The sequence below is a fragment of the Lytechinus pictus genome, chromosome 6, assembly GCF_037042905.1.
Source record: "Lytechinus pictus isolate F3 Inbred chromosome 6, Lp3.0, whole genome shotgun sequence".
Lineage (NCBI taxonomy): Eukaryota > Metazoa > Echinodermata > Echinoidea > Temnopleuroida > Toxopneustidae > Lytechinus > Lytechinus pictus.
In genome coordinates, this window is record NC_087250.1 from 22,925,184 (window position 1) to 22,953,057 (window position 27,874).

The 27,874-nt window shown below is 35.1% G+C and overlaps 4 protein-coding genes across 5 annotated transcripts; all 4 read left to right on the top strand.

Annotated features, from left to right (window-relative positions):
• Positions 1 to 964: 964 nt before the first annotated feature.
• On the top strand, positions 965 to 27,529 carry LOC129262803 (uncharacterized). Of its 2 annotated transcripts, none has more exons than XM_064101229.1 (2): positions 965 to 1,106; positions 24,005 to 27,529. In XM_064101229.1, the coding sequence occupies exons 1-2, from the start codon at positions 978 to 980 to the stop codon at positions 25,697 to 25,699; spliced, it is 1,824 nt and encodes a 607-aa protein (XP_063957299.1). In that variant the 5' UTR covers positions 965 to 977; the 3' UTR covers positions 25,700 to 27,529. The 2 variants fall into 2 exon arrangements, with proteins under 2 accessions (XP_063957299.1, XP_063957301.1); XM_064101231.1 differs by lacking the exon at positions 965 to 1,106 and adding an exon at positions 21,999 to 22,165.
• LOC129262812 (uncharacterized) lies at positions 1,117 to 3,725 on the top strand. Its single transcript, XM_064101232.1, has 2 exons — positions 1,117 to 2,307; positions 3,137 to 3,725. Exons 1-2 carry the CDS (start codon positions 1,152 to 1,154, stop codon positions 3,631 to 3,633), a joined length of 1,653 nt encoding a protein of 550 aa, XP_063957302.1. The 5' UTR covers positions 1,117 to 1,151; the 3' UTR covers positions 3,634 to 3,725.
• LOC129262805 (uncharacterized) lies at positions 8,158 to 12,650 on the top strand. Its single transcript, XM_064101227.1, has 2 exons — positions 8,158 to 8,304; positions 9,011 to 12,650. Exon 2 carries the CDS (start codon positions 9,056 to 9,058, stop codon positions 10,721 to 10,723), a length of 1,668 nt encoding a protein of 555 aa, XP_063957297.1. The 5' UTR covers positions 8,158 to 8,304; positions 9,011 to 9,055; the 3' UTR covers positions 10,724 to 12,650.
• On the top strand, positions 14,583 to 20,426 carry LOC129262807 (uncharacterized). Its single transcript, XM_064101228.1, has 2 exons — positions 14,583 to 14,828; positions 16,669 to 20,426. The coding sequence occupies exon 2, from the start codon at positions 16,714 to 16,716 to the stop codon at positions 18,367 to 18,369; it is 1,656 nt and encodes a 551-aa protein (XP_063957298.1). The 5' UTR covers positions 14,583 to 14,828; positions 16,669 to 16,713; the 3' UTR covers positions 18,370 to 20,426.
• Positions 27,530 to 27,874: the final 345 nt, after the last annotated feature.

The following is a 27,874-nucleotide window of genomic DNA, read 5'->3' on the forward strand; positions in this document are numbered from 1 at the left end:
TTACAAAAACTTGGAAAAAGTGGTCTCTGCACCTTTTGTCTTCAACCTCAACTAATTTGGTCATGCGTAGCGCAAATGGCACAAATAGGGTATCAATGGAAAGCTGATGAGTTTCTCTTTCATAATCATGCACAACAATGTCACAAAATTAAATATGCGTTGAATATAAGCCCTTTAGATTACCTTTTTTCTGAAACGCACTGTATACTGAAACCATAGACCTATGAAGAGATGGACATTCATCGATATTATGAATTCACCAACAGGTGACTGTTATTGTCATCTGAATAACATTCTCTTCATATTAGTCTACTTTGGTTCTATGATCGTCACCATGAGAAGGGTCAGAAGCAGTTTGTGATTGGATATTTATATTCAACAGATTGTATGCGCAGTAGATAATAAATCCCTTAAATCATGATGTGCAGTTCTTGTTTACCTTTGGTCATCTTTGTTCCATGTGTTTATTTGGGGAATAGTCAGAATATTTTGATATTGAGGCAATTTTGGGATTGATTTGTTTACCATTTGAATTTGAAATTCCATTTTCCCAAGTTTCTCCATAACATTCCAGATATATGTGGCACAATAAGGCATAAATTGTGTATCTTTCAAGGTTATTGAGGTCCTTATGCGTAAGCCAAAGTGAGCAGATCGAATGATATCATATATGTATATCACAAAAATCACTGCTCCAGGCATATGGTGAAACTGGGACTCAGCCAACAAAAATCAAGACCAGGGAAACCGTTCCTTCTTAAAGTGATCAGAAACGCCTTTGTGATTATGTTATTGCTATCGCTACAACACCTGTATGTTCTCATTAAGATGCACAAATCCAGGTGACGGTTACTGTCATTGGATCAAAGAAATACTCGCGTTAATCGTCCATCTCTTAGGTCCATGCATGATGAAACCCAATGTACATTTGCTGAAGAAGATTTTTTTTTTTATTATTGAGTTTAGCTTTTGCATTAATGTTGACGTATGTGAGAAGGTCCATGGGTAAGGTCTACATAACTTTTTTTCCACCATTGAAAACTGATTTTGATTCCATTTATTTTTCAGCTTCTTCCTGCTTCTTATCCATCTCACATTCCTTACAGGTTTCCTCTATCATCCAGAGCTAAACAATCTTCAGACATTACATCATGGCGGCAAGATTTCCTGAAGGAAACCAAGTTCAGCTCCGACCTCGAAAAGGTCATGACATGACATGGTCATGTGACAAGCATGGTGAGCCAATCGCATTTTACTGTAAGAAACACGGACTACCCGTATGTGATCGTTGCGCTATCAAAGAACATTGCCAAAAACCATGTGAGCTAGACGATATCGAGGATGTCATCTTTGAGAGGAGAAAAAAACTGGATGAGAAACGACCAAAAATACAGGAACTTCAGAAAGAAATGAAAGCCGTAGATTTAAAAATAAAGACAGCTTTAGCTTTCAGTGATACTAATCTACAGACCATAAACAACAACATTCAAGCATCGTATCACAACAAGATCAAATCTGTTAAGGAAAAGGAGGACAGAATGATTAGGGTGATTAACGAGGAGGCAGATGAGGAAATAAGACTGGTAAATGAGAAGAGAGAAAAACGGATCAAGGATTGCAACAATGAGAAAGAAAAGGAGCAAAAACTCATCAAAGATAAAGAAACAAAACTTCTATCAGATGCAAAAACAATCAGCGAAATTGTTTCTAAGAAGATCAAAGATCTAACTATTAAGAGTCAGCATGTCATAAACACTATTAAGAATATTGAATCCACCATCACACGTATAAACCAACATGATGAAACATTGGTGAATGAAGCTCCTCAAGTACTTGCATCTATTGATGAAAATTTAAGTTTGAATGTTCATCAAGATGTCAGCGATTGTCTTGACCGAATAGAGAGTGAAGTTGAGAGAGTGAAGTTTGTAGAGGGGCAAGTAGGTGGAAAATACTATGATAGAATTGATGGGTATATTGGTAAATGGGAACTTGTCAAGTCAATCCACATTCCATCGGTAGTTAATGAGCCTTTTGTGTGTGGTCTGGTCAGTGAGGATGAGATATGTGTGCTAGACGATAACAATGCCATGTATGTTACAAACATCAACACTCAACACACAGAGAAAGTCATTGATGTGGGTGTGTGGATTACATCATGTGTGCCCATAGACAGTAACGTAATAGTATGTGGTAAGTTGAGATGGGATTGCACCTGTGACAGGTTGGATGGATTCATCACTCTCTATGACAGACAATGGAAGGTGATTAGAGACATCAACATACCAAGGAATGGAGTTGGTTTTCGTGTGTTTCATATCGAAAACTTGTATGCAGTGTACCGGACATGTAAAAACATAGCAGACGACGTTTGCAGACCTCGCGATCATCGTATGACTAGTGGTGCGGAATGTTCCATTGCGGCTTTATGGGGGAAATAGCATTACAGAGGGATAAAATGTATACACAGATAATGTTTCAGCGTTGATTCGCAATATTTTGAGTCAATTTTCATAAATTATCGTTGTTTGAACATTTAAACATCATTATAAAATGAAAGAAATAAGCAAAACTTAATTTTCAGACTTAGCTATGCAGTGGTAAGCTAGAATGCACCCCTCGTATACATAATGGACCCGTCACGAGTGTAGGTTTGCTCTTCGGACATCACTATCACAAAGAAAATCTCCTCTGATTTGATGATAAAAGTGCCCTATTTCCTTATTAACCAATCTCCATGGTTCTTTCATGAGTATTTGCCTTACAATGTGCCCTTTATTGTAATCTAGGCGGAAATTCATGATACCACCACCTACCGATGTGACGACGGATATAATCCACCCGGGTACTATAAAAATGTCCCCCAAACCCATTATCCAATACATATTCCTGACTATGGATGGTTTCTAGTGATTTTAATGTAATAAAGTGCCATATTTCCCACCAATTGAATGTAAAAAAAATTATGGTCATCTGATAGAAGAAGTTGTTACCATTCATTTCAGGGGGGCGGAAATTCTATCTGAATCAACGCTTGTCCTTGATACACATTTGTTTGTGAAAAAATGGTATAATGCAAATGAATTCTGCGTGTTATAAGGGTGCGCGCGTGCAGCGAGGACCTTCTGTCCGCTAGTTTTCCATATGGTGTATGTTGACAGGGATGGGATGATCATTGCTGCTCAGTCCTATCAGTCTAATATTTACGTCATCAATCCTGCTGATGGTAAGATAGTAAACACTATTACGATGCAGGGTAAGAAGGTGTGGGGTGAGATACAAGCCTTGTCATCGGGTGATATCGTTGTGAAGACAGGTTATGATAAATACACTGTTATCTCACGATCAGGAGAAGAGAAGGCTGTCATACACTGTGATGAGTGGGGATCGTCATGGTGTCGCGTTGACAAACTGACAGACACACTCTACATCGCGTACAGGGATAGAACACGTAGTACCTACGCAGTTGATCAGGTGTCACGTGATGGTATCATCCAGGCAAGGAGGATCATGGAATACGTGCAATCAAAGCGCTCTCCAATCACAGGCCCTTGTCTCGTTACTCCTTCTGGTAACCTTGTAGGATGTGATGGAGACAAATTTCATCTTTACAAGAAGACATTCATCTTGTAAATCATCAAGAATCTCAACATAGTCTACAGGCACAGACCCTGATTGAAACTTTGATCAACAAGTGTGTCTCCACGCAAAGACTAGCACATACAAAACTTGCTGTTTCAATTCCTGAGCAAGAGGGCCTTCAGTTCACAAGGCATGAGAAGGCTGCACATTCAGACCATTAACTCGAGTGAAAGGTTTGCACAGCAGACTAATCTCAATGAGTGATAATGTCTTTTTAAAGAATATTTCAGAGCAATGTTTTGCTACATTTTCATTTGTGTTTAACTTCAATCTGCCACCCTTATACCCATTGGGGCAGTTTCATAATTTGTTATAGTAACAATAGTTAAAAGCTACTGAAATAAATTGATCTGATTGGATCATAGTAAACTCCGGAACAGAAATTTTTATAATAACAAGTCTTTATGAAACATAACTTGTTATATAGTAACAATCAATAGTTAAAAGCTACTGAAGTAATTCAATTTGATTGGTTCATAGTAAACTTTGGATAGAAACATTATAACAAGTCCTTATGAAACATAACTCATTATTATAGTAACAATCAATAGTTAAAAGCTACTGAAATAATTCAATTTGATTGGATCATAGTAACCTTTGGAACAAAATTTTTTATTATAACAAGTCTTTATGAAACATAACTTGTTATAGTAACAATCAATAGTTAAAAGCTACTGAAATAATTCAATTTGATTGGATCACCTTCGGAACAGAAATTTTTATTATAACAAGTCTTTATGAAACATAACTTGTTATAGTAACAATCAATAGTTAAAAGCTACTGAAATAATTCAATTTGATTGGTTCATAGTAACCTTTGGATAGAAATTGTTATTATAACAAGTCTTTACGTAGCAGTACCATGAAGACATTAATGTTTGATACAATGTTCATGCCTATGTGTAATATCAAATTCAATGTAATGTTGTATTTCAAAGATTATTATTCGTAACTAAGTTAACAATTTGATGTTCTTGTGTGTTCACATTATGCTGTAATTAGACACAGTCATTCTTTATTCAAGAATGACATCATTTAAATTTGAATCTTTCTTTCTTTCAAGTCCCCTCTCCATGTTTTAACAATAAAATCATTCATATTTTGACCAATTAAACTGACAGAATATGATTTAAATATTCATTATGCATTTGACGGTTAAATCATTTTTATTTTAACAAAATTCAACTGATATTATCATCCCATATCCCTTCGAAAGTTTATAACACACAAACCAAACAGATAATACATTTTAATAATTCAAATTCATACTTTTAATTGAAATATATTTAGCTTGGTTTTGTATATCTGTCAATAGGTTCATCATTGTATATATCATATTACAAATTTTTTTGCACACATACATATCCATGTCATTGCTTACCTTAAAATAATGTTTCAATATTTATACTGTTTATTTTCCCAAGTTTTTTGTTCGATCACACTTTTCACCTCTGTAATAAGTTTTCCAAACTTATCTTTATAAAACCAATTCATATAAAGTATATCCATTTGAAAAAAGTGCAAATTTCTTTTATAATATAAATTGCAGTGTACATGTATATATATATATATATATATATGATCTTTAAAGATAATCTATTTGGGTTAATACATGTACGATAGAAGTTCAGTAGAAAGTAGAATTCAAGTCTTAAAAATGATGTTGTATTCTCTTGTAATATATGTTTTCATTAAATTTAGTATGGGAATTGTAGCATTTGGTGTAACATAGTAAAATGATATGGTTCTTTACACTTTCAGGAGGACTGAAAGAATTGTAACATATGAATCAGAGCAAATATTTTTGTTTGTTAATCAAGAGGAAAGAAATAGATATCTTTATGCTGGATTAAAACGAAAAAATGGTGATAGCCAAGAAAGACGAGACTGATTCAATCATGGATTTATAAGACGAGAAAGATTTGTCATTCAACTACCAGTTGTATGCACATTATGTATCAACATATATTAAAGAGAAATTCCAGTATTTGCAGTAAACACTGATTTCATGAGAAAATCTGTAAAACAAGGCTTAATTGTCAGTATATCATCGAGGATCTAGATCTGGTACAGTTACATAAACCGAACTTTGTGAAATCATGAAATCTACGCTGAAAAATGTTCACGCTGAAGATCACCAACACAGATAAGCGCACGTGGGGCAGTGTATAATTATTGCTTTGAGCGTCGGGCACGACGCCCTACCCGAATCCTGTGCTTATTTGCTGATTTCTCAGCAATTACACAATTTCTTCCAGAATCCTTTGGCACATATGTTTTATATATACAAACAGACACTTTGGTGGTCATTTTATTGGATTCTGTACGAACTCATTTCGATATCGTTACCAAAACTGGCATTTACCTTTAATCATTTTGAATAAATGTTGTAAATGATTGAAATCATTCAATATGGTTGTAAGGTGAAAATTGTGGGAATTTCAATCAAAAGATCATTATGGTGATAGGGAGAGACAGTTTTTAAATTCTATACTTGCAACGAATATCAATCTGATGTATAATCAAGTAATGTTGTCAGCCTAAATGGTATTAAAATGAGAAAATTAAACATATAGATATATATAATTGTTTCATCTGCAGTTCTTCTTTTGACTCTACAATCTATGAAGGGCTGGTTAAAAATGAGAGAATGATGCTGAGAGATAGAAGAGAAGATGAATAGAGATGGAGAGAGAAAGAGAGAGGGGAAAGAGAGAAAGAGAAAGATAGGGAAAAAGGGAGACATGGAGGGACAGAGAGAGAGATACAGAAAGTTAGTGATAAATGGATAGAGAGAGACAGGAGGAAGAAAAAAAGAGAGAGAATAAGGATGATGTTTGACAAACGAAAAAAAGACAAGATGAAGAGAAAAAGAAAGATGGAGAAAGAGATATAGAAAGAGTAAAACACGAAAAGCAAGTGGCATTAAGACATAGAAAAAACATAAAGATAAGGGGATAAAGAAGTTAGAAAAAAGAGAAGAAATTGAACTGATTGTTCACTTAAAATTAACATCAACACCTAATTCACTTGACTGAATGTTTGTTTACTTTCCAGCCCACTAAGCCAATATTGCTTCTATATGTCAGGGGTGTGAGAGTTCAGACTATTAGCTGATTTCAGAGTCTTTTTGTTTTGATTTTCAGCTTAATTTCAGCTTATTTATTGCTCTTCTCTGTGCAAAAGTTATGGGGCTCTTTCAATTTCAGACTTTTTCAATACTCAGCTTTTTTCAGATCTTTTTATCTGTGTCCACTCACACCCCTGATATGTAGACAAGACATGCCAGTGGGCGTTCCTCTTTATTATAACATAATTATTATTTTTCAAGGCTGTTCCTCTTTTTATATCAGATATTATCAGTTCATGCCATGGTAATTTCATTTATCTGTGGGCATTAAAATTTTTGATCTTTCATATCTAATATCATAGATAATACAAACATTGTAAAACAGAGATAATTCATGTATACATAAGGGTTTGTCATACATTATGAAATAGCTATATTGTTGATTTATTACTATCATATAGTGAATCTAGACCAGGGGCCCAACTAATACCCCTTTCATAAACCCAATTATGCGGCTAATAGCAGCATAATGTGGTCGTAAAATCAGAGGAGGACCAGAGTTATCCACATTATGAATAATAGCAGCATCGGGACAAGATTTTGAGTTTATGAACGCATTTCCAAATAATGCGGATAATTGCCATGGTGCGGTCACCCTTTTCCAACACAACCGCATCGGAGGGGGCGTGTCCAGTTGTCATGACCATTATCCGCCTTTTTCAGGACGGGCGCTCGTAAAAATAATGCAGATCATTTTCAATTTGTGAAAGCAATTTTTATTGAATTATCCGCATTACTTTTAGGCGGCTAATTGGAGGATAGGTTTATGAAAGGGGTATAAGATACCTTGATGTGGGGGGGGGGTGGGGCAGATCAATGACTTAAATCTCACATGACTTGTTTCTCTCTTCTGAGTAACATAACCTAAGAAAACATTACTCTTTATTTCATCTTCTTAATTCCTTTTCCTACTTTCTTTTCCTGAATTTTTCCCTACCTAAAATCACAAGAATATACAGATAGAAGTTGAATGAGATTTGCAAAACATGTCTGAAGAATGCCATCAGTGTACGTTGATTTGAAACAGCAATGACTCAGCAACCAAATGGAAGAAGGAACATTGGTTGTCCCAAGCACACCTGGCAACTTACTTTTTTTCAAACTTAGAGTTCGCCATAAACTTAATACCAATCTGATGGAGGTTAAATTTAGTGGTTGCAAATAAGTACCAAGGTGACCCCAGCTTGCTGCCTAATGCACTGCACATGAAGAACCAAGTGGTGAGAATTTTACAAAGAGTGTTTTTTTCCCCTGATATTCCCCTCTCACCCGCCAGTGCATGTTGCCTACCCGGGTCCAAAGTACGAAGTATCACTATTCATAACAGTAGTTTACCTGATATCCTGATATGAATGATATTTACTCTTCAACATTATCAAATATTGATATTGCTCTGTATAAGTAATGACAGCTCTAACTGCCGTTTTCAGATTCTGCCATTATCTGTCACTGACGAATTGTACTCTGAATCTGCAGTTTTTCATTTGAATTCCAGATTCTTTACAACTCAAATTTCAAATGATTGTGTCCAGGTAATGTAACTTCTATAACTTCAACTAATCTTTCTTAAAGTGGTGATTTGTAATTATAAGGGGATGGGGAAGTGATTACGATGTATGCTGAAACCATGGAATAATGAGTTTATTTGTGGAACGGTTGGCATATTTTGAAATTGAGGCAATTTTGTGATTGATTTATTTACCATCTGAATTTGAAATTCCATTCTCCCAAGTTTCTCCATAACATTCCAGATATATGTGGCACAATGTTATTGAGGTCCGAATGTGTATGGGAGTGAGCGGATCGAATGATATCCTATTTCTATGTCACAAAAATCACTGCTGCAAATATTAAGCATGTTGATTGAAAGGCATATGGTGAAACAGGGAATCAGCCAACTAAAATAAAGACCAGGGAAACTGTTCCTTCTGTGATCAGAAACATGTTGATGATTATGTTATTGCTATTGTTACAACACAGTGTTCTCATTAAGATGCACAAAACCAGGTGACTATCATTGGATCAAAGAAATGCTCGCGTTTATCATCCATCTCTTAAGTCCATGCTTACACCCAAGGTACATTAGCTGAAGAACATTAATATTTTTTTTCATTATTGAGTTTAGCTTTTGCATTAATGTTGACATATGAGAAGGTCCAAGTCTACATAATTTATTTTCCACCATTGAAACTGATTTTGATTCCATTTATTTTTAAAGCTTCTTCCTGCTTCTTACAGGCTTCCTCTATCAACCAGAGCTTAACAATCTTCAGACATTACATCATGGCGGCGAGATTTCCTGAAGGAAACCAAGTTCAGCTCCGACCTCGAAAAGGTCATGACATGACATGGTCATGTGACAAGCATGGTGAGCCAATCGCATTTTACTGTAAGAAACACGGACTACCCGTATGTGATCGTTGCGCTATCAAAGAACATTGCCAAAAACCATGTGAGCTAGACGATATTGAGGATGTCATCTTTGAGAGGAGAAAAAAACTGGATGAGAAACGGCCAAAAATACAGGAACTTCAGAAACAAATGAAAGCCCTAGATTTGAAAATAAAGATGGCTTTAACTTCTGGCGATACCAATCTGCAGACAGTAAACAACAGCATTCAAGCATCGTATCACAACAAGATCAAATCTGTTGAAGAAAAGGAGGACAGAATGATCAGGGTGATTAATGAGGAGGCAGATGAGGAAATAAGACTAGTAAATGAGAAGAGAGAAAAACGAATCAAAGATTGCAACACCGAGAGAGAAAAAAAACGACAAATCATCAAAGACAAAGAAGCAAAACTTCTATCAGATGCAAAGAAAATCACCGAAATCATTTCTAAGAAGATCAAAGATCTAACTAATAAGAGTCAGCATGTAATAAACACTATCAAGAATATTGAATCAACCATCACACGTATCAACCAACATGATGAAACATTGGTGAATGAAGCTCCTCAAGTACTTGCATCTATCGATGAAAATTTAAGTTTGAATGTTCATCAAGATGTGAGCGACGGTCTTGACCGAATAGAGAATGCAATCCAGAGAGTGACATTTGTAGAGGGGGAAGTAGGTGGAAAATACTACTGTAGAATTGATGGGTATATCGGTAAATGGGAACTTGTCAAGTCAATCCACATTCCATCGGTTGTTCATAAGCCGTATGTGTGTGGTTTAGTCAGTGATGATGAGATATGCGTACAAGACAGATATAACAATGACATGTACATGTATGTTACAAACATCAACACTCAACACACAGAGAAAGTCATTAGAGGTGTGTGGATTATATCATGTGCGCCCATAGACAGTAACGTAATAGTATGTGGTAAGAGGAGAGATCATTTCACGGGTGACAGGTTGGATGGATGCATCACTCTCTATGACAGACAATGGAAGGTGATTAGAGACATCAGCATACCAAGGAATGGAGACTCCAGATATTGTAGTGTGTATGTTGATGTCGACAGCAATGGGATGATCATTGCTGGTCAGTACTATCAGTCTAATATCTACCTCATCAATCCTGCTGATGATAAGATAGTAAACACTATTACAATGCAGGGTAAGAAGGTGCGTGGTGAGATACAAGCCTTGTCATCAGATGATATCGTTGTGAAGACAGGTTATTATGAATACACTGTCATCTCACGATCAGGAGAAGAGAAGGCTGTCATACACTGTGTTAAAAGGGGTAGATCGCAGTGTCGCGTTGACAAACTGACAGACACACTCTACATCGCGTACTGGGATAGAGTGCGTATGACCTACGCAGTTGATCAGGTGTCACGTGATGGTATCATCCAGGCAAGGAGGATTGTGGAATACGTGAAATCAGATCGCCCTCACTACAGCAGCCCTTGTCTTGTTACTCCTTCTGGTAACCTTGTAGTACATGTATGTGATGGAGACAAATTTCTTCTTTACAAGAAGACAATCCTCTTGTAAATCATCAAGAATCTAAACGTAGTCTACAGACCCTGATTGAAACTTTGATCAACAAGTTTGCCTCCACACAAAGAATATCACATGTATACAAATCTTGCTGTTTCAATTCCTGAGCGAGAGCGCCTTCAGTACACAAGGTATAACCCTGCACATTCAGACCGTTAACTCGAGTGAAGGGTTTGCACAGCAATCTAAATGAGTGATAATGTTTTTTTAAGAACATTTCAGAGCAATGTTTTGCTACATTTCCATTTGTGTTTAACTTCAATCTGCCACCCCTTATACCCATTGGGGCAGTTTCATAATTTGTTATAGTAACAATCAATAGCTAAAAAATACTGAAATAATTCAATTTGATTGGATCATAGTAACCTTTGGATAGAAATTTTTATTTTAACAAGTCTTTATGAAACATGACTCGTTATAGTAACAATCAATAACTAAAAAATACTGAAATAATTCAATTTGATTGGATCATAAAAACCTTTGGATAGAAATTGGTATTATATTATAACAAGTCTTTACATAACAGGACCATGGACTATGTGTTATTATATTCAATGTAATGTTGTATTTAAAAGATTATTATTTGTAAGTTAACAGTCCAATGCTCTTGTGGTCATATTATGCTGTTAATAGTCACAGTCATTCTTTATTATAAAATGACATCAGTTGAACTTTGAATCTTCTTTCTTTCAAGTCCCCTCTCCATGTTTTGACGATAAAATCATTCATATTTTGACCAATTAAACTTTGACAGAATATGATATTAAAAATCATAAAGAGTTCGAATTTTCATTTTAACTGAATTTAAATGATATTATCATCCCACATTCCTCCGAAAGTTTACAATGCCCTAACCAAACAGATTACTCATTTCAAGAATTAAAAATTCATACTATTAAATTGAAATATATTTAGCTTTGTTTTGTATATAAATCTGTCAGTAGGTTCGTCATTGTATATATATATATCACATTTTAAATATTTTTTTTTGCACGCATACATGCATATCCTCGTCATTGCTTACCTTAAAATAATGTTTCAATAATTTATCCTGTTTATTTTCCCAAGCTTTTTGTTTGATCATATCTTTCACCTCTGTATTAAAGAAGCTTTCCAATCTTATCTTTATAAAACCAATTCATATATAGTATATCCAATTTTGTAAAAAGTGCAAATTTCTTTTATTATATAAAGTGCAGTATACATGTATAATGATATGATATTTAAAGATCATCTATTTGGGTTAATACATGTACGATAAAAGTTTAGTAGAAATTAGAATTTGAGTCTTACAAATGATGTTATATTCTTTTGTAACATGTTTTCATTAAATTTAGTCTAGGAATTTTAGACCTTGATGTAAGATAGTAAAATGATATGGTTGTATTTGATCTTTACACCTTCAGGAGGATTGACAGAATTGTAACATATGAATCAGAGCAAACATTGTTTAGTGTAAATCAAGAGGAAAGAAATAGATATCTTTATACTGGAATAAAATGGTGATAGCCAAGAAAGACAAGAAAGATTCAATCATGTATATAAAATATGCGAAAGATTGGTCAATCAACTACCAGTTGTAAACACATTACTGATCTAAATCTATCAATCATTTTGAATAAATGTTGTAAATGATCAAAATCGTTCATTATGGTTGCATGTGAAATTTGTAGGAATTTCAATCAAAAGATCATTATGGTGATAGGGAGAGACAGTTTTTAAATTCTCTACAAGGAATATTAATCTGATCTATAATCAAGTAATTTTGTCAGCCTAAGTGCTATTCAAATGAGAAACCTAAACATATAAAATATATAATTGTTTCATCTGCAGTTCTTTTGTTGACTCTACAATCTATGAAGGGCTGGTTAAAAATGACAGAATGATGCTGAGAGATAGAAGAGAAGATGAAGAGAGAGGGAGAGAGAAAGAAAGAGGGGAAAAGAGAGAGAAAGAGTTAGTGATAAATGGATAGAGAAAGACAGAAGGAAATAGAGTGAGAGAATAAGGATGATGAGTGTCTCCGCACAAAGACAAGCACACTTACAAAACTTGCTGTTTCAATTCCTGAGCGAGAGGGCCTTCAGTACACAAGGTATGAGAAGGCTGCACACACAAAGAGAGAGAGAGAGAGAGTTTGTGATAAATGGATAGAGAAAGACGGGAGGAAGAAAGAGAGTGGGAGAATAAGGATAATGTTGAGACAAAAAAAGACAGGATGAAGAGAAAAAGAAAGACAGAGAAAGAGATAGAGAAAGGTAGTGATAAAATGGATGGAGAAAGACAGGAGGAAGAAAGAGTGGGAGAATAAGGATGATGTTGAGAGAAAAAAAAAATAAGATGAAGAGAGATGGAGAGGGAAAGAGAAAGAGTAAAACTCAAGAAGGGGAATTAAGACATAGAAAAAACATAAAGATAAGGGGATAAAGAAGTTAGAGAAAAAGAAGAGAAGAAATTGAACTGATTGTACACTAAAAATTAATATCAACGCCTTATTCACTTGACTGAATGTTTGTTTACTTTCAAGCATCACTAAGCCAACATTGATTCTATATGTAGACAAGACATGCCAGTGGGCGTTCCTCTTTATTAATATAACATAATAATTATTTTTCAAGGCTGTTCATTTTTTTTCATATCGGATCATATCAGTTCATGCCATGGTAATTTCATTTACCTGTGACTATTACAACTTTTGATCTTTCATATCTAACATCATAGATAATACAAACATTGTAAAACAGAGATAAGTAATTCAAGAGGGGACCATATATATACATAAGGGTTGGTCATACATTATGAAATAGCTATCTTGTTGATTTATTACTATCATATAGTGAATCTAGACCAGGGGCCCAACTAAGACACCTTGATGTGGGGGGGGGGGGGTCAGATCAATGACTTAAATCTCACATCACTCTCTACTGATACCCTTTTTACACAGGATTTTCTTAGCCCCGGACTATCGCTAACCCCGTACTATCCTTAACCCCGTACTATTTTTTTTCCTTTTTACACATGCCAAATTGTTATTGCTAACCCCGGATAAGGAATGCTTGCTTTTCACACACGAAACTCGCTAACCCCGGACTAGTGGTTTTTGTTGATCATTCGTAGTACAAGTACTTCACTCGTACCTTTTTACACACGCTACAATTTCCTTAACCCCGTACTATAGGTGGGGCCAAATTGCCATTTAGCCCCACCTATAGTACGGGGTTAAGCTTAGCCCACTTTCGTTTTACACTAGCGATCTTAACCCCGTACTATCGCTCTTAGCACCGCAATTGCTGGGATAACCCTGCTTTTTTGCAGGGCCAAATAATCCCGTACTAAAGGTGGGGTTAGCCCACTTTGCAAAAATGCTGTGTAAAAAGAAAGTGGGCTAAGCTTAACCCCGTACTATAGGTGGGGCTAAATGGCAATTTAGCCCCACCTATAGTACGGGGTTAAGGAAATTTTAGCGTGTGTAAAAAGGGTATCAGTGACATAACCTAAGCAAATCATTACTCTTTCTTTACTTAATCTTTATTTCATCTTCTTAATTCCTCTTCCTCCTTTCTTTTCCTGAATTTTTCCCTACCTAAAATCACAAGAATATACAGATAGAAGTTGGATGAGATTTGCAAAACATGTCTTAAGAATGCCATCAGTATATGCTCAATTGAAACAGCAATGATTTGGCAACCAAATGGAAGAAGGAACATTGGCTGTCCCAAGCACACCTGGCGGACTTTCCTGAAAGACTTAGAGTTGGCCTATAACCTTGATAACAGTCTACTTAAATTTAGTGGTTGCAAAACTCAAAAGTGACGACAGCTTCCTGCCTAATGAACTACACAGGAAGAAGCCTCCCCCGGTCTAAAGTATCACTATTCATAACAGTGGTATAACTCATGTCCTGATATGAATGATATTTGCTCATCAATATTACATCACATATTAATATTGCTCTGATCAGATAACAACTGCTGCAGATGCTGTTAAAATATTCAGATACAGCCATATTCTGGTACTGACAAATTGTGCTCTAACTCTGCAGTTTTTCATTTGAAGTCCAGATTGCTTTACAACTCAGATTTCAAATGATTGTGAACAGGTAATGTAACTTGCATAACTTCAACTAATCTATCTTAAAGAAATAATCTGTAATTATAAGGGGATGGGGGAAATGATTACGATATGCTGAAACCATGGACCTATGAAGAGATGGACATTCATCAATATTATGAATTCTTCAACAGGTGACTGTTATTGTCATCTGAATAACATTCTCTTCATATTAGTCTACTTTGGTTCTATGATCGTCACCGTGAGAAGGGCCGGAAGCAATTCGTGATTGGACATTTATATTCAACAGATTGTATGCGCAGTAGATAACAAATCCCTGAAATCATGGAAAATTGATGTGCAGTTCTTGTTTACCTTAATTTGGCAATCTTAGTTCCATGTGTTTTATGTGGGGAATTGTCTGCATATTTTGATATATTGGCAATTTTGTGATTGTTTAAGACTTTTCCCAAGTTTCTCCACTATAATATTCCAGATATACATGTACATGTACGTGGCACATAACTTGTATAGATCTTATATCTCTCAATGTCATTGAGGTCCTTATGTGTATGCGGAAGTGAGCGGATTAAATGATATCATATTCTATATCACAGAAATCATCTGCTTCCCAAGTTTGCTGCTCCAAATATGAAGCATGTTGATTAAAAGGCATATGGCGTAACTGGGAATCACCCAACAAAAATCAAGACCAGGGAAACCGTTCCTTCCTAAAGCTAAATGACAATAGTTGCAGTAAAATACTGATTTCGTGAGAAAGTCTGTAAAACCAAGGTTAAGTATTACTATATCATCGTGGATCTAGATCTGGTATAGTTACACAAACTGAACTTTGTGAAATCATAATATCTAAGCTAAAAAACGATCACACTGAAGATCGCCAACACAGATAGGCACACGTGGGACAGTGTATTATTATTGCTGGAATAAAGACCCGACGGAAGTGACAGAATCCGCGCTTATTTTGCTTATTTCTCAGCAATTACACAATTTCTTCCAGAATCCTTTGGCACATATTTTTTATTCATACAAACATACACTTTAGTGATCATTATATTAAATTCTGTAAAAAGTCATTTTGAGATCGTCCCCACAACTGGAATTTACCTTTAAAGGCGACCGCACACCTTACGATTGGTCTGCGACCCGATTTCAGAATAAATTGTAGTAGAATTTGATGCTAACATTGAGACTTGGAATATCCTACTGTGTAATGTTCTAAATCATCGTAAGAATACCTATATTCAAGTCTGTAACTATACTATCATCCTTCTTAGAATAAAAGCGAATTTAGTATCTAGTCGTAATGACGTCATAGCAGTCGTACGATTGGCTACGATTTGAAACAAATTTGGCCTTTACTCCGAAATAAAGGCTTACAATATATCAAAATGGTTATATTAGCATTCTTTTAATTAACTTAAACATCAAATAAAATGATATGTTCCATTCACATTTTCAGAAAATGAGCAAAATGCGATTTGTTCCAAAATCGGATCGCGAACAGTCGTAAGGTGTTAAGCCTTAAATTGATCAGAAACGCCTTGATGATTATGTTATTGCTATTGCTACAACACCTGTATGTTCTCATTAAGATGCACATAACCAGGTGACGGTGACTATCATTGGATCAAAGAAATGCTCACGTTTATTGTCCATCTCTTAGGTCCATGCATGATGAAACCCAATGTACATTTGCTGAAGAAGATTTTTTTTTATTATTGAGTTTAGCTTTTGCATTAATGTTGACATATGAGAAGGTCCATGGGTAAGGTCTACATAACTTTTTTTCCACCATATAGCTGATTTTAATCCCATTTATTTTTTAAGCTTCTTCCTGCTTCTTATCCATCTCACATTCCTTACAGGTTTCCTCTATCATCCAGAGCTAAACAATCTTCAGACATTACATCATGGCGGCAAGATTTCCTGAAGGAAACCAAGTTCAGCTCCGACCTCGAAAAGGTCATGACATGACATGGTCATGTGACAAGCATGGTGAGCCAATCGCATTTTACTGTAAGAAACACGGACTACCCGTATGTGATCGTTGCGCTATCAAAGAACATTGCCAAAAACCATGTGAGCTAGATGATATCGAGGATGTCATCTTTGAGAGGAGAAAAAAACTAGATGAGAAACGGCCAAAAATACAGGAACTTCAGAAACAAATGAAAGCCCTAGATTTGAAAATAAAGACAGCTTTAACTTCTGGCGATACCAATCTACAGACAGTAAACAACAACATTCAAGCATCGTATCACAACAAGATCAAATCTGTTGAGGAAAAGGAGGACAGAATGATCAGAGTGATTAACGAGGAGGCAGATGAGGAAATAAAGCGAGTAAATGAAAAGAGAGAAAAACGGATCAAGAATTGCACCACCGAGAGAGAAAAGGAGCAAAATATCATTAAAAACAAAGAAGCAAAACTTCTATCAGATGCAAAGAAAATCACCAAAATCATTTCTAAGAAGATCAAAGATCTAACTATTAAGAGTCAGCATGTCATAAACACTATCAAGAATATTGAATCCAACATCACACGTATAAACCAACATGATGAAACATTGGTGAATGAAGCTTCTCAAGTACTTGCATCTATTAATGAAAATTTAAGTTTGAATGTTCATCAAGATGTTAGTGACTGCCTTGACCTAATAGAGAGTGAAGTTGAGAGAGTGAAGTTTGTAGAGGGGGAAGTATGTGGAGAATACTATGGTAAAATTGATGGGTATATCGGTAAATGGGAACTTGCAAAGTCAATCCACATTCCATCGGTCGTTGATGAGCCTTGTGTGTTTGGTTTAGTCAGTGAGGATGAGATATGTGTGCAAGACAGAGATAACAATGACATGTATGTTACAAACATCAGCACTCAACACACAGAGAAAGTCATTGATGGAGGTGTGTTGATTACATCATGTGCGCCCATAGACAGTAACGTAATAGTATGTGGTAAGATGAGAGGTTATTGCACAGGTGACAGGTTGGAAGGACACATTACTCTCTATGACAGACAATGGAAGGTGATTAGAGATATCACCATACCAAGGAATGGAATCAGTATGAGTGTGTATGTTGATGTCGACAGGGATGGGATGATCATCGCTGCTCAGTGGAATCAGTCTAATATCTACATCATCAATCCTGCTGATGATAAGATAGTAAACACTATTACGATGCAGGGTAAGGTGGTGTGGGGTGAGATACATGCCTTGTCATCAGGTGATATCGTTGTGAAGACAAGCTATCATAATGAATACACTGTCATCTCACGATCAGGAGAAGAGAAGGCTTTCATACACTGTGATGAGTGGGACTGGTCAGAGTGTCGCGTTGACAAACTGACAGACACACTCTACATCGTGTACTGGGATGAACCGCGTATGACCTACGCAGTTGATCAGGTGTCACGTGATGGTATCATCCAGGCAAGGAGGATCGTGGAATATGTGGAATCAGATCGCACTCGCTTCATTAGCCCTTGTCTTGTTACTCCTTCTGGTAACCTTGTAGTATGTGATGGAGACAAATTTCTTCTTTACAAGAAGACATTCGTCTTGTAAATCATCAAGAATCTCACTCAGCATAGTCTCCAGGGGCAGACCCTGATTGAACTTTGATTAACAAGTGTGTCTCTACACAAAGACTAGCATATACGAAACTTTGATGGCCTTGAGGTGGCTGCACATTCAGACCATAATCTCGAGTGAAGGGTTTGCACGGCAGACTAATCTAAATGAGTGATAATGTTTTTTTAAGAACATTTCAGAGCAATGTTTTGCTACATTTCCATTTGTGTTTAACTTCAATCTGCCACCCCTTATACCCATTGGGGCAGTTTCATAATTTGTTATAGTCACAATCCGTAGTTAAAAGCTACTGAAATAATTCAATTTGATTGGATCATAGTAACCTTCGAAACAGAAATTTTTATTATAACAAGTCTTTATGAAACATAACTCGTTATACATGTAGTAACAATCAATAGTTAAAAGCTACTGAAATAATTCAATTTGATTGGATCATAGTAACCTTCAGATAGAAATTGTTATTATAACAAGTCTTTATGTAACATAACTCGTTATACATGTAGTAACAATCAATAGTTAAAAGCTACTGAAATAATTCAATTTGATTGGATCATAGTAACCTTCAGATAGAAATTTTTATTATAACAAGTCTTTATGAAACATAACTCGTTATACATGTAGTAACAATCAATAGTTAAAAGCTACTGAAATAATTCAATTTGATTGGATCATAGTAACGTTCAGATAGAAATTGTTATTATAACAAGTCTTTATGTAACAGGACCATGGAGACATTCATGTTTGATACAATGGTCATGCCTATGTGTTATTAAATTCAATGTAATGTATTTGAACTACGATTATTTTTAAGTTAACAATTCAATGCTTGTGTGTTCATACATGTATTATGCTGGTAAAAGTCTAGACATTCTTTATTCAAGAATGATATCATTGAAATTTGAATCTTCTTTCTTTCAAGTCCCTTCTCTATGTTTTGACAATAAAATCATTCATATTTTGACCAATTAAACTTTGACAGAATATGATTTTAAAAATCATAAAGAGTTCGAATTTTCATTTTAACCGAATTTAAATGATATTATCATCCCACATTCCTCCGAAAGTTTACAATGCCCTAACCAAACAGATAACTCATTTCAAGAATGAAAAATTCATACTATTAAATTGAAATATATTTAGCTTTGTTTTGTATATAAATCTGTCAGTAGGTTCGTCATTGTATATATATATATCACATTTAAATATTTTTTTTGCACGCATACATGCATATCCTCGTCATTGCTTACCTTAAAATAATGTTTCAATAATTTATCCTGTTTATTTTCCCAAGCTTTTTGTTTGATCATATCTTTCACCTCTGTATTAAAGAAGCTTTCCAATCTTATCTTTATAAAACCAATTCATATATAGTATATCCAATTTTGTAAAAAGTGCAAATTTCTTTTATTATATAAAGTGCAGTATACATGTATAATGATATGATATTTAAAGATCATCTATTTGGGTTAATACATGTACGATAAAAGTTTAGTAGAAATTAGAATTTGAGTCTTACAAATGATGTTATATTCTTTTGTAACATGTTTTCATTAAATTTAGTCTAGGAATTTTAGACCTTGATGTAAGATAATAAAATGATATGGTTGTATTTGATCTTTACACCTTCAGGAGGATTGACAGAATTGTAACATATGAATCAGAGCAAACATTGTTTAGTGTAAATCAAGAGGAAAGAAATAGATATCTTTATACTGGAATAAAATGGTGATAGCCAAGAAAGACAAGAAAGATTCAATCATGTATATAAAATATGCGAAAGATTGGTCAATCAACTACCAGTTGTAAACACATTACTGATCTAAATCTATCAATCATTTTGAATAAATGTTGTAAATGATCAAAATCGTTCATTATGGTTGCATGTGAAATTTGTAGGAATTTCAATCAAAAGATCATTATGGTGATAGGGAGAGACAGTTTTTAAATTCTCTACAAGGAATATTAATCTGATCTATAATCAAGTAATTTTGTCAGCCTAAGTGCTATTCAAATGAGAAACCTAAACATATAAAATATATAATTGTTTCATCTGCAGTTCTTTTGTTGACTCTACAATCTATGAAGGGCTGGTTAAAAATGACAGAATGATGCTGAGAGATAGAAGAGAAGATGAAGAGAGAGGGAGAGAGAAAGAAAGAGGGGAAAAGAGAGAGAAAGAGTTAGTGATAAATGGATAGAGAAAGACAGAAGGAAATAGAGTGAGAGAATAAGGATGATGAGTGTCTCCGCACAAAGACAAGCACACTTACAAAACTTGCTGTTTCAATTCCTGAGCGAGAGGGCCTTCAGTACACAAGGTATGAGAAGGCTGCACACACAAAGAGAGAGAGAGAGAGAGTTTGTGATAAATGGATAGAGAAAGACGGGAGGAAGAAAGAGAGTGGGAGAATAAGGATAATGTTGAGACAAAAAAAGACAGGATGAAGAGAAAAAGAAAGACAGAGAAAGAGATAGAGAAAGGTAGTGATAAAATGGATGGAGAAAGACAGGAGGAAGAAAGAGTGGGAGAATAAGGATGATGTTGAGAGAAAAAAAAAATAAGATGAAGAGAGATGGAGAGGGAAAGAGAAAGAGTAAAACTCAAGAAGGGGAATTAAGACATAGAAAAAACATAAAGATAAGGGGATAAAGAAGTTAGAGAAAAAGAAGAGAAGAAATTGAACTGATTGTACACTAAAAATTACTATCAACGCCTTATTCACTTGACTGAATGTTTGTTTACTTTCAAGCATCACTAAGCCAACATTGATTTTATATGTAGACAAGACATGCCAGTGGACGTTCCTCTTTATTAATATAACATAATAATTATTTTTCAAGGCTGTTCATTTTTTTCATATCGGATCATATCAGTTCATGCCATGGTAATTTCATTTACCTGTGACTATTACAACTTTTGATCTTTGCTATCTAATATCATAGATAATACAAACATTGTAAAACAGAGATAAGTAATTCAAGAGGGGACCATATATATACATAAGGGTTGGTCATACATTATGAAATAGCTATCTTGTTGATTTATTACTATCATATAGTGAATCTAGACCAGGGGCCCAACTAAGACACCTTGATGTGGGGGGGGGGGGGTCAGATCAATGACTTAAATCTCACATCACTCTCTACTGAGTGACATAATTAATCTAAGCAAAACATTACTCTTTCTTTACTTAATCTTTATTTCATCATCATAATTCCTCTTCCTCTTTTCTTTTCCTGAATTTTTCCCTACCTAAAATCACAAGAATATACAGATAGAAGTTGGATGAAATTTGCAAAACAAGTCTTAAGAATTCCATCAGTATATGCTCAATTGAAACAGCAATGACTTGGCAACCAAATGGAAGAAGGAACATTGGCTGTCCCAAGCACACCTGGCGGACTTTCCTGAAAGACTTAGAGTTGGCCTATAACCTTGATAACAATCTACTTAAATTTAGTGGTTGCAAAACTCAAAAGTGACGACAGCTTCCTGCCTAATGCACTACACAGGAAGAAGCCTACCCCGGTCTAAAGTATCACTATTCATAACTGTGGTATAACTCATGTCCTGATATGAATGATATTTCCTCATCAATATTACATCACATATTAATATTGCTCTGATCAGATAACGACTGCTGTAGATGCTGTTAAAATCTTCAGATACAGCCATATTCTGGTACTGACAAATTGTGCTCTAACTCTGCAGTTTTTCATTTGAATTCTAGATTGCTTTACAACTCAGATTTCAAATGATTGTGAACAGGTAAATTTAACTTCTATAACTTTAAATAATCGATCTTAAAGAAATAATCTGTAATTATAAGGGGATGGGGGAAATGATTACGATATGCTGAAACTATGGACCTATGAAGAGATGGACATTCATCGATTATATTATGAATTCACCATTAGGTGACTGTTATTATCATCGGAATAACATTCTCTTCATATTAATGTCCTTTGGTTCTATGATCGTCACTATGAGAAGGGCCGGAAGCAATTCGTGATTGGACATTTATAGTCAACAGATTGTATGCGCAGTAGATAACAAATCCCTGAAATCATGGAAAATTGATGTGCAGTTCTTGTTTACCTTAATTTGGCAATCTTAGTTCCATGTGTTTTATGTGGGGAATTGTCTGCATATTTTGATATATTGGCAATTTTGTGATTGTTTAAGACTTTTCCCAAGTTTCTCCACTATAATATTCCAGATATACATGTACATGTACGTGGCACATAACTTGTATAGATCTTATATCTCTCAATGTCATTGAGGTCCTTATGTGTATGCGGAAGTGAGCGGATTAAATGATATCATATTCTATATCACAGAAATCATCTGCTTCCCAAGTTTGCTGCTCCAAATATGAAGCATGTTGATTAAAAGGCATATGGCGTAACTGGGAATCACCCAACAAAAATCAAGACCAGGGAAACCGTTCCTTCCTAAAGCTAAATGACAATAGTTGCAGTAAAATACTGATTTCGTGAGAAAGTCTGTAAAACCAAGGTTAAGTATTACTATATCATCGTGGATCTAGATCTGGTATAGTTACACAAACTGAACTTTGTGAAATCATAATATCTAAGCTAAAAAACGATCACACTGAAGATCGCCAACACAGATAGGCACACGTGGGACAGTGTATTATTATTGCTGGAATAAAGACCCGACGGAAGTGACAGAATCCGCGCTTATTTTGCTTATTTCTCAGCAATTACACAATTTCTTCCAGAATCCTTTGGCACATATTTTTTATTCATACAAACATACACTTTAGTGATCATTATATTAAATTCTGTAAAAAGTCATTTTGAGATCGTCCCCACAACTGGAATTTACCTTTAAAGGCGACCGCACACCTTACGATTGGTCTGCGACCCGATTTCAGAATAAATTGTAGTAGAATTTGATGCTAACATTGAGACTTGGAATATCCTACTGTGTAATGTTCTAAATCATCGTAAGAATACCTATATTACTATACTATCATCCTTCTTAGAATAAAAGCGAATTTAGTATCTAGTCGTAATGACGTCATAGCAGTCGTACGATTGGCTACGATTTGAAACAAATTTGGCCTTTACTCCGAAATAAAGGCTTACAATATATCAAAATGGTTATATTAGCATTCTTTTAATTAACTTAAACATCAAATAAAATGATATGTTCCATTCACATTTTCAGAAAATGAGCAAAATGCGATTTGTTCCAAAATCGGATCGCGAACAGTCGTAAGGTGTGCGGTAGCCTTAAAGTGATCAGAAACGCCTTGATGATTATGTTATTGCTATTGCTACAACACCTGTATGTTCTCATTAAGATGCACAAATCCAGGTGACGGTTACTGTCATTGGATCAAAGAAATGCTCGCGTTAATCGTCCATCTCTTAGGTCCATGCATGATGAAACCCAATGTACATTTGCTGAAGAAGATTTTTTTTTATTATTGAGTTTAGCTTTTGCATTAATGTTGACGTATATGAGAAGGTCCATGGGTAAGGTCTACATAACTTTTTTTCCACCATATAGCTGATTTTAATCCCATTTATTTTTCAAGCTTCTTCCTGCTTCTTATCCATCTCACATTCCTTACAGGTTTCCTCTATCATCCAGAGCTTAACAATCTTCAGACATTACATCATGGCGGCAAGATTTCCTAAAGGAAACAAAGTTCAGCTCCGACCTCGAAAAGGTCATGACATGACATGGTCATGTGATGAGCATGGTGAACCAATCAAATTTTACTGCTTAGAACACGAATTGCCAGTTTGTCATCCATGCGCGACCAAAGATCACCAGAAACCATGCAAGCTGGAAAACATCCAGGATATCATCTTTCAGAGGAGGGAGAATTTGTACGACAAAAAACCAAAGATAGAAGAAACGAAGAAACAACTGAAAACTCTGGTCTCTAAAATAGAAACTGTTGCAACGTCTGCAAGTAGGAGCATCGATGCAGTCAAGGACCAAGTGAAGATGACATTCGAAGACAAGTTAAAGAGTGTTAGGGATAAGAAAGTGAGAAAGCATCGGGTGATTCATGAGTGGGCAGATGAGAGAATTAGAAAGATTTCTGAGGAAATGGACAAAAAGATCAAGGATTGCAACACTGAGATAGAAAAGGAAGAACAAAACATCAAAGACAAAGAAGCTAAATTGTTAAAAGATACAACGACAATCAGTGAGGTAGTTACTAAGAAGACAAACAATCTCTCTTGTAAAAATCAGCATGCAATAAATACTTTGATGAACATTGAATCAACCATCAAACGTATAAACCAACATGATGAAACATTGGTGAATGAAGCTCCTCAAATACTTGCATCTATTGATGAAAATCTAAGTTTGAATGTTCATCAAAATGTGAGCGACTGTCTTGACCGAATAGAGAATGAAGTTGAGAGAGTGAAGTTTGTAGAGGGGGAAGTAGGTGAAAAATGCTATGGTAGAATTGATGGGTGTTTAGGTAAATGGGAACTTGTCAAGTCAATCCACATTACATCGGTTGTTCATAAACCGTTGGTGCGTGGTTTGATCAGTGAGGATGAGATCTGTGTGCAAGATGTACCTAACTATAACATGTACCTTACAAACATCAACACTCAACACACAGAGAAAGTCATTGATGGAGGTGAGCTGATTACATTATGTGCGCTCATAGACAGTAACGTAATAGTATGTGGTAAGGTGAGACGTGGTTGCACGGGTTACAGGTTGAATGGATGCATCACTCTCTATGATAGACAATGGAAGGTGATTAGAGACATCAGCATACCAAGGAATGGATACGATAGTCATGTGTATGTTGATGTTGACAGGGATGGGATGATCATTGCTGGTCAGTACTATCAGTCTAATATCTACATCATCAATCCTGCTGATGATAAGATAGTAAACACTATTAAGATGCAGGTTAAGAAGGTGATGGGTGGGATACAAGCCTTGTCATCGGGTGATATCGTTGTGAGGACAGGTTATCATGAATACACTGTCATCTCACGATCAGGAGAAGAGAAGGCTGTCATACACTGTGATGAGTGGTGCGAATCACAGTGTCGCGTTGACAAACTGACAGACACACTCTACATCATGTACTGGGATAGAGCGCGTAATACCTACGCAGTTGATCAGGTGTCACGTGATGGTATCATCCAGGCAAGGAGGATTGTGGAATATGTGGAATCAGATCGCACTCACTTCATCAGCCCTTGTCTTGTTACTCCTTCTGGCAACCTCGTAGGATGTGATGGAGAGAAACTTCATCTTTACAAGAAGACATTCGTCTTGTAAATCATCAAGAATCTCACTCAGCATAGTCTCCAGGGGCAGACCCTGATTGAAACTTTGATTAACAAGTGTGTCTCCACACAAAGACTAGCATATACAAAACTTTGATGGCCTTGAGGTGGCTGCACATTCAGACCATAATCTCGAGTGAAGGGTTTGCACGGCAGACTAATCTAAATGAGTGATAATGTGTTTTTAAAGAGCATTTCAGAGCAATCTTTAGCTACATTTCCATTTGTATTCAACTTCAATCTGCCACCCCTTATACCCATTGGGGCAGTTTCATAACTTGTTATAGTCACAATCCGTAGTTAAAAGCTACTGATATAATTCAATTTGAATGGATCATAGTAACCTTCGGAACAGAAATTTTTTTTATAACAAGTCTTTATGAAACATAACTCGTTATACATGTAGTAACAATCAATAGCTACAAAATACTGAAATAATTCAATTTGATTGGATCATAGTAACCTTCAGATAGAAATTGTTATTATAACAAGTCTTTATGTAACAGGACCATGGAGACATTCATGTTTGATACAATGGTCATGCCTATGTGTTATTAAATTCAATGTAATGTATTTGAACGACGATTATTTTTAAGTTAACAATTCAATGCTTGTGTGTTCATACATGTATTATGCTGGTAAAAGTCTAGACATTCTTTATTCAAGAATGATATCATTGAAATTTGAATCTTCTTTCTTTCAAGTCCCTTCTCTATGTTTTTACAATAAAATCATTCATATTTTGACCAATTAAACTTTGACAGAATATGATTTTAAAAATCATAAAGAGTTCGAATTTTCATTTTAACCGAATTTAAATGATATTATCATCCCACATTCCTCCGAAAGTTTACAATGCCCTAACCAAACAGATTACTAATTTCAAGAATTAAAAATTCATACTATTAAATTGAAATATATTTAGCTTTGTTTTGTATATAAATCTGTCAGTAGGTTTGTCATTGTATATATATATATCACATTTAAATATTTTTTTTGCACGCATACATGCATATCCTCGTCATTGCTTACCTTAAAATAATGTTTCAATAATTTATCCTGTTTATTTTCCCAAGCTTTTTGTTTGATCATATCTTTCACCTCTGTATTAAAGAAGCTTTCCAATCTTATCTTTATTAAACCAATTCATATATAGTATATCCAATTTTTGTAAAAAGTGCAAATTTCTTTTATAATATAAAGTGCAGTATACATGTATAATGATATGATATTTAAAGATCATCTATTTGGGTTAATACATGTACGATAAAAGTTTATACTTAGAAAGTAGAATTTGAGTCTTACAAATGATGTTATATTCTTTTGTAACATGTTTTCATTAAATTTAGTATGGGAATTGTAGTCCTTGATGTAAGATAGTAAAATGATATGGTTGTATTTGATCTTTACACCTTCAGGAGGATTGACAGAATTATAACATATGAATCAGAGCAAACATTGTTTGGTGTAAATCAAGAGGAAAGAAATAGATATCTTTATGCTGGAATAAAATGGTGATAGCCAAGAAAGACAAGAAAGATTCAATCATGAATATAAAATATGCGAAAGATTGGTCAATCAACTACCAGTTGTAAACACATTACTGATCTAAATCTATCAATCATTTTGAATAAATGTTGTAAATGATCAAAATCATTCATTATGGTTGCATGTGAAATTTGTAGGAATTTCAATCAAAAGATCATTATGGTGATAGGGAGAGACAGTTTTTAAATTCTCTACAAGGAATATTAATCTGATGTATAATCAAGTAATTTTGTCAGCCTAAATGCTATTCAAATGAGAAACCTAAACATATAAATTATATAATTGTTTCATCTGCAGTTCTTTTGTTGACTCTACAATCTATGAAGGGCTGGTTAAAAATGACAGAATGATGCTGAGAGATAGAAGAGAAGATGAAGAGAGAGGGAGAGAGAAAAAAAAAGAGGGGAAAAGAGAGAGAAAGAGTTAGTGATAAATGGATAGAGAAAGACAGGAGGAAGAAAGAGAGCACTTGGGAGAATAAGGATGATGAGTGTCTCCACACAAAGACTAGCACATACAAAACTTGCTGTTTCAATTCCTGAGCGAGAGGGCCTTCAGTACACAAGGTATGAGAAGGCTGCATACACAAAGAGAGAGAGAGAGAGAGAGAGAGTTTGTG

Bases quoted from the DNA above. Each gene is read 5' to 3' on its own strand.
- LOC129262803 (XM_064101229.1), top strand. From the start codon at position 978: ATGTTGACGTATGTGAGAAGGTCCATGGGTAAGGTCTACATAACTTTT. The intron at 1,107-24,004 runs GTTTCCTCTATC...CATTCCTTACAG, and splicing joins CCATCTCACATTCCTTACAG to GTTTCCTCTATCATCCAGAG.
- LOC129262812 (XM_064101232.1), top strand. From the start codon at position 1,152: ATGGCGGCAAGATTTCCTGAAGGAAACCAAGTTCAGCTCCGACCTCGA. The intron at 2,308-3,136 runs GTGTGTTTCATA...TCTGTCCGCTAG, and splicing joins AAGGAATGGAGTTGGTTTTC to TTTTCCATATGGTGTATGTT.
- LOC129262805 (XM_064101227.1), top strand. From the start codon at position 9,056: ATGGCGGCGAGATTTCCTGAAGGAAACCAAGTTCAGCTCCGACCTCGA.
- LOC129262807 (XM_064101228.1), top strand. From the start codon at position 16,714: ATGGCGGCAAGATTTCCTGAAGGAAACCAAGTTCAGCTCCGACCTCGA.